This window comes from Vigna unguiculata, chromosome 8 (assembly GCF_004118075.2).
Source record: "Vigna unguiculata cultivar IT97K-499-35 chromosome 8, ASM411807v1, whole genome shotgun sequence".
In the NCBI taxonomy this organism is placed as follows: domain Eukaryota; kingdom Viridiplantae; phylum Streptophyta; class Magnoliopsida; order Fabales; family Fabaceae; genus Vigna; species Vigna unguiculata.
Genome location: NC_040286.1, coordinates 28,105,191 through 28,113,596, shown reverse-complemented (window position 1 = coordinate 28,113,596; position 8,406 = coordinate 28,105,191). Strand labels below are relative to the sequence as shown.

The following is an 8,406-nucleotide window of genomic DNA, read 5'->3' as shown; positions in this document are numbered from 1 at the left end:
GAAGTTCATCATCTATTAAGAATCTATATTGACTTTTACCAGTAGGGCGACATAGATGTTTAAAAATAGACAATTTGTCTTCAATTTTTTGCTCAACACCATCATCAATATGAGGAGCATTAGCGTGCCTTGTTTGAATTCTTGGATCAAAATATAAGGAAACAGTTAGAAATTTCTTCCAAAATATATGCTTCACAAAAAGATCCTTCAACCTTTGCCTTATTTCGAACCTTCTTTTTCAAGTACAACATACATCTCTCAAATGGATACATCCATCTATATTGCACAGGTCCTCCAACCCTAACTTCATATGGGAGATGTATTACCAAAAGTTCCATTGAGTCAAAAAATGTTGGTGAAAAATTTTCTCAAGCTTGCAAATTGTTTCAATGATGGAAAGTCTAACATTGTCCATGATAAAAACACATATTCCAATTGCACAAATCTCTTTGAAGAACAAACTCATTTATGTTAAAACTTTCCATACTGGCCTTGGCAACATGTCATGAAATGCCAAAGGAATAAGTATTTGCATAAAAACATGACAATCGTGACTCTTCATTCCATATATGTTTCCTTCATCTAGATTAATACAACATGATATGTTAGATGCGTACCCATCTGGAAACTCCAGTTGTTTTATCAATTCATACACCTTCTTTCTTTATCAAAATTCAAGGCATATGTTGCCTTTTGTTTTTTTATACTTTTCATTCTCAACTATTAGTTCTAACCTAGGATGTTTACATATCAACTTCAAATCTTGTGTTTCATTTTCATTGTCTTTTGTCTTGTCCTTTTATGTCCATGACGATGTTGAGCACATTGTTAAACACATTCTATTCAACATGCATACCATCCAAATTATGTCGAATAAGATTGGTGGACCAATGAGGCAATTCCCAAAAATATGTTTTTCTTTAGCCAGTTATGAGTTCTACCAAAGTTAGGTTGCTTTAGCTTGGTTGATTTCAAGCCAAAATTAAATTATTGAAGTTTATTTACTTTGTTTAAGATATCTATACCACTCAAGTGTCGTGGAGGTAAAAAATTTTCTACCACAAACTTCTTAAAAGAGTATCAATCATGATGAAATGGATGGTCAATTGGCAAATGTTGACGATGACAACCAAACCAACAAGGTTTCCTACCATACTTCAAAGAAAATGATTTATTATCATACAGTACGAACATGTAAGTCTCCCATGAGTGCTCCACCCAAACAACATTCCCTATATGCAGGAAAATCACTTATTGTCCACAACAATGCAAGTATAATGCTAATTAATGAAATCATTCAAAATACAGCTAAGAACATTAATTAGTTAGATGCTCAATGTTAATGTGGAAAAGCAAACATCATTTAAGTACCGATAATATTACATCAATAGTTAAACCTTGAAAACCTAATCAAATGGGGTAATTGATCAAAGGTTCATAAGACCAAATTTTGTACGGATGAGAACAATCGTAAAATAGTCAAAAGTAATCATACCAAGATAAAATTATAACGTCACATTATCATGGGATAGTTTTAATTATAGTCATTGTCATGACTTGAGAATGTAAGGTTGCCTATTCATACAATGTTTGGTAGGTTTTTGTTTTGTCTGACACCCTAACATTTGACTTCAATATGATGTTTGGTACTACTGGCTTGCTCCAATATAATCACTAGTTCTGTAAAGTTTAATGGAAATAATTATGTTGACTGATTTACGAAGTGAACAACCTAAGTTAAGGCTATCCAAAGTTAGTAGTGAAATATTACAAGGCAAAAATGATAAATGTGGAATAAAAAAGCAATAAAATTCTACCATTAGATGAATGAATATTTGAAGTTCTTAATCTCATAGGAATATCGAAAAGGGATATAGTAGTGACCAATGGCGGATCTTGACCAAAAGTTTTGGAAGGGTCAAAATAATATAATTCTTTGATCATTAGATTTTTGGATCATTAATATAATGTTTCAAAAAATAGTTCCTCTAAATGAACAATTTGATCATTAGTATAATATTTTGAAGAAGTATACTTTATCTTGTTTTCATCTTTGAGAATAGCTTCCATTTTATCACTTATAAACAATGAATCTATTCTTTCATTCTTTATCAATATACTTTTTTTAAAAAAAATATTAAAAATAATTCATCATAATCCAATAAAAGATTAAAAGCCGTAATTAGTAAAAGAAAAATATGTTATAGTTAAGTCACAATTAAAAATTGGTTATGAAAAAACACTTAATAAATTATTTTTTCTTCTATATTCATAAAAAAATGAATATACCAAAGGCTCTTGAGATAAGAAAAAAAACAATGTTAGTTATTAAATTAATATTTCATTATCAAGTAAGATAAAAGAGAGTTACCTTTTTTTCTTCAAAAAAAAAAGACAAATGAGAAATGAGAAATGAGAGAAAAAATAATGAGTTTATATCTAACTCCCCCTTTTCTCTTCAAAAATAAAAAGAAAACATATAAGAGTTAGAGATGAGTACAATTTGTGTAAAACTAACAAGACAGTGAGAAAGGAAATAAAAAAATATATTAATAAATATTTGGTTTAATTATTGTTTTGGTTCTTGTTTTCGTTCAAAATGTTAAATTGGTCTTCCAATGTTTTTTAGTCTCAATTTGGTTCTAAATTTTGAAAAACAAATTCAATTTGGTCATTTTCATAAAATTTCTTGAAACAGATAAATGTTCTTTCATTAAAATTGAAACAGTTAATAAAGATGGTTTGTTTTGTTGGTGTATTTAACATAATCTTAGTGTCAATCTTGATGAAAATCCTTGATCCGCTTAAATAAATTTAACGAAAAGGACTAAATTGCATCAATTTTTTAAAACTCGGGACCAATTTGAGACTATAAAAAACTTGAGGATCAACTTGACATTTCTAGACGAAAACGGTGATCAAAAGATTAATTAAACCTAAATATGTTTATTCTTTATTATATTTAATTTTATGTTTCATTATCTATTAAACATTAATTGTTGTGTTTTATAAAAGAGTAGAAAGACAAACACTTTAATTTCCATTAATTTCTAAAATATACTACCTATAATTTAAAAAAAATTTCAAAATTTCAAAAATATATATAATTTAAAACAAATTTCAAAAATATTTTGGGTCGTGGCCCCTTCCAACCCTTACCATGATCCACCACTAGTAATGACCTATGTACTCATGTTGTCAAGAGTATCTGGTGCTTTTTATTTTTGTAATCATTAGTTTATAAGTTTATCGTGGAAGGCTTTGAGTGTTCCTTGAAGAAGAATTGTACATAGTCCAAAATTTTAAGATAAATCAATTTAAAAACATTATGTTGTTCTTGCTCTTTAGAAGATTTATTGTTAAACATTATACTACTTTTGCTGGAAAGTCTCATGATCCCTATTAATCTCCCCTTTAGAACCTATATCTTATTTTAGTTTAAACTTAAGATGTTTAAAAGAAAAAAAAATGTGATCTTAATTTGATTTGCTCAAATATAATGATGTCATAATAACTTCACCTACAAAACTTATCTCAAAGTTTTGGAAAAATTATAAAACTTTTACAAATGGATTATATAAAGATTGCTTGAAATAAACTAATTCATTGAAATAGATTTTAATCCATTTGAATAAATATCTTAATGGAATGTCTTGTCTAAATATTTTAATCCATCCATTAAAAGCATTAAAATTTGAAATATAAGTGTACTTAATCCATTAAAACAATATGAAATTTAAAACTTAAATGTTCAAGTAAAATAGTAAATTTAAATTATTAAATTATTTTTCATTTCAAATCCAAAAAACTTAAAAGAACATTTTAATAGATTAAGTATATTTTAATCTATTAAAATAGAAGTAAAGATTTCAAACAAAGTAAAATAATTTTCAAATAAATTGTTTTCTTTCCCTGTGTCAGATAAACATAAAGAAATCACCTAAACAATTTTAACATAAAGTTATCATCAATTGCATTAAATCTTCAAACTCTAATGTTGGGAGTGAATAACCACAAATCCAATCCAACCTAAATCATACTCAAATTTAATTTCAAAATTTCATCTCACAATAATATGTAATTATGAATAATTATATTAATGAAAACACGTTTTATATAAACTATTGACATTTTAATAATTTATGTGAGCACTATATTACTTTTGTTTTCTTACAATATAAAGTGCACCCTATATCTAACCTTTTATAGATTAAAAGATGAAAAATAAAAAATTCAAAAAGTCTTTTGAATTCTGTAAAGAAAATATATAAATAACTTAAGGCATCTACTAAAATATTCAATAATTCTTAATTGGGTAATTTATCTTAAAATCTATAATTTGATTGAAAATTCATTAAACATTAATTATGTTTACAAAATTAATTTAAAATTATTTAATATTTTATTCATATGCATTAAAATTAACATGACATTTCTATAAAATACGAAAAATATGAATATATTTAAATTATTTTTAATATATTTCATTTTTCTCAAATTCAACACTAGAAATATTAGCTTATTAATGAGGTAAAAATTCAATTCACTCTTGACGCTCTCTATACATATATTTGAAATCTAATTAACATGAAAAATGCATGTTATTGTCTTTGTACAGACCAGAGGTTGCATACTAGTTTTAAAAATTATTTACTTGATTTTTTCGGCTCACAAAAAACTAAAAACTAATTCTTGCATGTTCTTTTATATTAAGGAAGATATATAACCACATGAGCTATCAATAGGAAATTAAAATGATAAACTATTTTCTATAAACAATGATAACTGATTTTTAATAACAAAATATTAAATTGAGATATTTAAGATTTAAAATATTTTATAAAACATTAATAAAGTGGTTGTATAAAATAATAATGCAGGTATGTAACTTTAGAAAATTTTGACTATTTGTTGTGTCCAACAGAAAATGAGACTAACCATAAAATAAGATAAGATAAGTGACACCATAAATAGATATGTATAGGTGGCATTTATGTTGTCGATGATGTATAATGTAGTTACATACCAGTAATGTGTTTTAATCTTAAGTTCTATGAGAAAAAGAAAAAGTATATAAAGGTTGAAAGCACCATAGTAGAAGAAACATCGAGAGTAAGTGTATCAATTACAAAATCAAAGGAACAATGACAGAAACAATACCTGCATGTTACAACGTATCTATAGTTAATCATAATCAATTTTGGAAAACTGATAAAGTCCTGAAAGCAGAGCTCCCTATTCTGGCCATTCAAATTTCTTTTGTTGTTGTGTTATCTCGTCTATTTTCCATAATTTACAAACCTCTGCATCAAACTCGTCTCATTTCACAAATCTCAGTAAGTAAATAGTCTTGAAATTTTTTTGTTTATGAAAATTATCTCAAAATTTCTGATAAATGGCATTCTAAAAATTTAATGTGTGGGTCTTCTAAATTATACTTATGTAGGTTGGTTTCCTATTGACACCGCCATTACTTGGAAGATTCACAACAATTTTTGAGTTCATTTTTCCGGTAAATGGGATTGTCAACGTTGAGATCCTTTCCCACATTGGTCTCATTTATTATGCATTCCTTAGTGGATTGGAGATGAACTTAAATACCATTCTAAATGTAAACAAGAAAGCTGCAAGCATCGCAATTGCCGGGATCGTCTTTCCCATTCTCGTTGCACCATGCTTATATGCTTTGTTTCGAAAAGTTTATGGACATAGTATGATGTTTCCCCTTGAAGAAAGTACAAATAATGCTTATATACTTTGGACTTTAATTCTCACTGTTACAGGTTTTCCTGTGGTAGCACACACACTTTCTGAGCTTAAGCTCCTTTATACTGGTCTTGGCAAAGAGGCTTTAACAGCAGCCATGATTAGTGATACCTATGGTTGGATTCTTTTCACTTTATTTGTTCCATTTTCAATTAACGATAAACGAGCTATCTACACTGTGTTATGCACAATAATATTCATTGTTGTGTGCATCTTTGTGGTACGTCCACTCATTCAATGGTTTATTGATCGCAAGGCAGACAAAGATGAATGGAATGATAACCAATTACTCTTTATAATAATGGGAGTTTTGGCTTGTTCATGTATTTCAGATTTTCTTGGTTCACATGCCATTGTTGGGGCTTTTGTTTTTGGATTAATTTTACCTCATGGGAAATTTGCTGAATTGTTCATGTCAATATCAGATGATTTTGTTGGTGGCTTTTTAGTACCCCTCTTCTTTAGTGGAACTGGGATGAGACTTATGTTGATTACAATTTTCTCCCAAGAAAGCTGGCCCTTTATAATTATGATTATACTCTCATTGTGTGCTCTAAAGATTTTAAGCACTTTATTTGTCACCTTTTTCTTTGGTATGCGTATTCTAGATGGTTTGGCCTTGGGCTTGATTTTGAATAATAAAGGCGCCATGGCATTAATAATGTTGAACATTGCTTGGGATAAAATGGTATTGATCTATTTAAAATGTTGTATTCAATTACTTTAGTTTCTTAGATATACAATTGTAGACTAATCCATAAGTTCTTGTGATGTGTTATTGCAGATATTTTCTGTACCTACCTATGCCGTTATAACTTCTGTTGTTCTTCTGATGACCATAGTTGTGTCTCCCGTGATCAATGTCGTCTACAAACCAAGACAAATATTTGAACAAAACAAGCTAAAGACCATACAAAAACTAAGATTTGATGCAGAGCTTCGAATTATAGCATGTGTTCATAATACTCGCCAAGCTGCAGGCATGATTAGCATAATTGAATGTTTTAACGCCATAAGAGTTTCACCTGTGTATGTTTGCGGCTTGTACCTTGTCGAACTTACTGGACGTATTGCTGCCCTAGTTGCTGCACATATAGGGAAGCCTAGTTGCCAACCTGGAGAACAAAACCTGACTAGGTCACAAGAAGAGTTAGAAAGCATTCACAACACATTTGATGGACTTGGAGAGGCATATGACGCTATTAGAGTTGAGACTTTAAATGTGGTGTCATCATATACAACTATTCATGAGGACATATACCACTCAGCAGATGAGAAACACACAAGCTTAATTCTTCTTCCATTTCACAAACAATTAACTTTAGAAGGTACTTTAGAAGTAACCAGTGTTGTATACAAAGATATAAATCAAAATGTAATGCAAGGTGCTCCTTGCTCAGTGGGAATATTTATTGATCGCGATTTTGGGTTAGTTCCCAAAATGAACCTTCATATTCGTGTGGTCTTTGTTGGGGGCCCTGATGATCGTGAAGCCTTAGCCATTGCATGGAGGATGGCAAGACGTTCAGGAATACAACTCTCAGTGGTTCGAATTCTTCTATTGGGTGAAGCGGCAGAAGTAGATGCTTCAGTTCACGATGAAGTACAAGGAATATTATCTACGGTAATAGATACAGACAAACAAAAAGAGTTAGATGAAGAGTATATAAGCACATTCAGACTTACAGTAGTTAACAATAACGATTCGATATCCTACTCAGAGATTGATGTTCATAGTGGTGAAGATATTGCTGCAGTCCTCAATGAGATAGAAAAATTTGGTTGTGATATTTACATAGTTGGACAAGGAAATTGTAGGAACTCTAAGATCTTCTCAAATTTGTTGGAGTGGTGTGAGTGCTTAGAACTTGGAGTTATAGGGGACATTTTGGTGTCAAACAACTTTGGTTCACGTTCGTCTGTGCTAGTTGTTCAACAATATGGATATGGAGGAATGGATTTTGGAAATAATCTTAACCAGAAGGCCATTAATCAAGACATGTTTGAGTCTGTTGTCTGAAGACAAAATAAGCATGAAGGTTTACAATGAAGTACAAGGATTTAAAAGAAAATGTTTTCTTAGTTTAATGTATATCAATTTATAGTATATAAGTGGTTGCAAACCTTACTTGATAAACTAGTTTTGTAAGATTGAATTAGACTTAAAATTCACTTCTTAACAAATGTTATTATTTGCTCAATATCATATGATTTCTTCTATGTTTAATTTTTGTTTAGTTTTGGTTTTGTATAATTTTATATTCCTTAATTAAACTAATAAACGAATAAATTTCACTTTGCTTATATTTCTTAATGTCTTTTTGAATACTAAATTTAATTATTTTTTAAAATTCGATTTTTCTTTCCTTTTTTTCCCATTAATATTTAATTGCATTTTTTTCTTTTCACAAAACGTTTTTCTTTTTATTCGGTAAATACATGTATTTATGCATCCTTATTCAACTTAGCTTGTAACTTAATTTGGTTTTAGTTTTATCATTTTCTTGTTCTCTCTTATATTTGTATATACTCTTTTTACTTGATCACATGAATTTTAGTTTTACATACTTGAACTAACATACAAAGAAAAATAATAATGGTAAATTAATGAGATAATACCCTTTTTATTTTCTTCTACTA

The 8,406-nt window shown here is 28.9% G+C and overlaps 1 protein-coding gene across 1 annotated transcript; it reads left to right on the top strand.

The window, feature by feature from the left end:
• The first annotated feature begins 5,144 nt into the window (after positions 1-5,144).
• LOC114195061 (cation/H(+) antiporter 15-like) lies at positions 5,145-7,786 on the top strand. Its single transcript, XM_028085457.1, has 3 exons — positions 5,145-5,336; positions 5,447-6,454; positions 6,551-7,786. Exons 1-3 carry the CDS (start codon positions 5,145-5,147, stop codon positions 7,784-7,786), a joined length of 2,436 nt encoding a protein of 811 aa, XP_027941258.1.
• Positions 7,787-8,406: the final 620 nt, after the last annotated feature.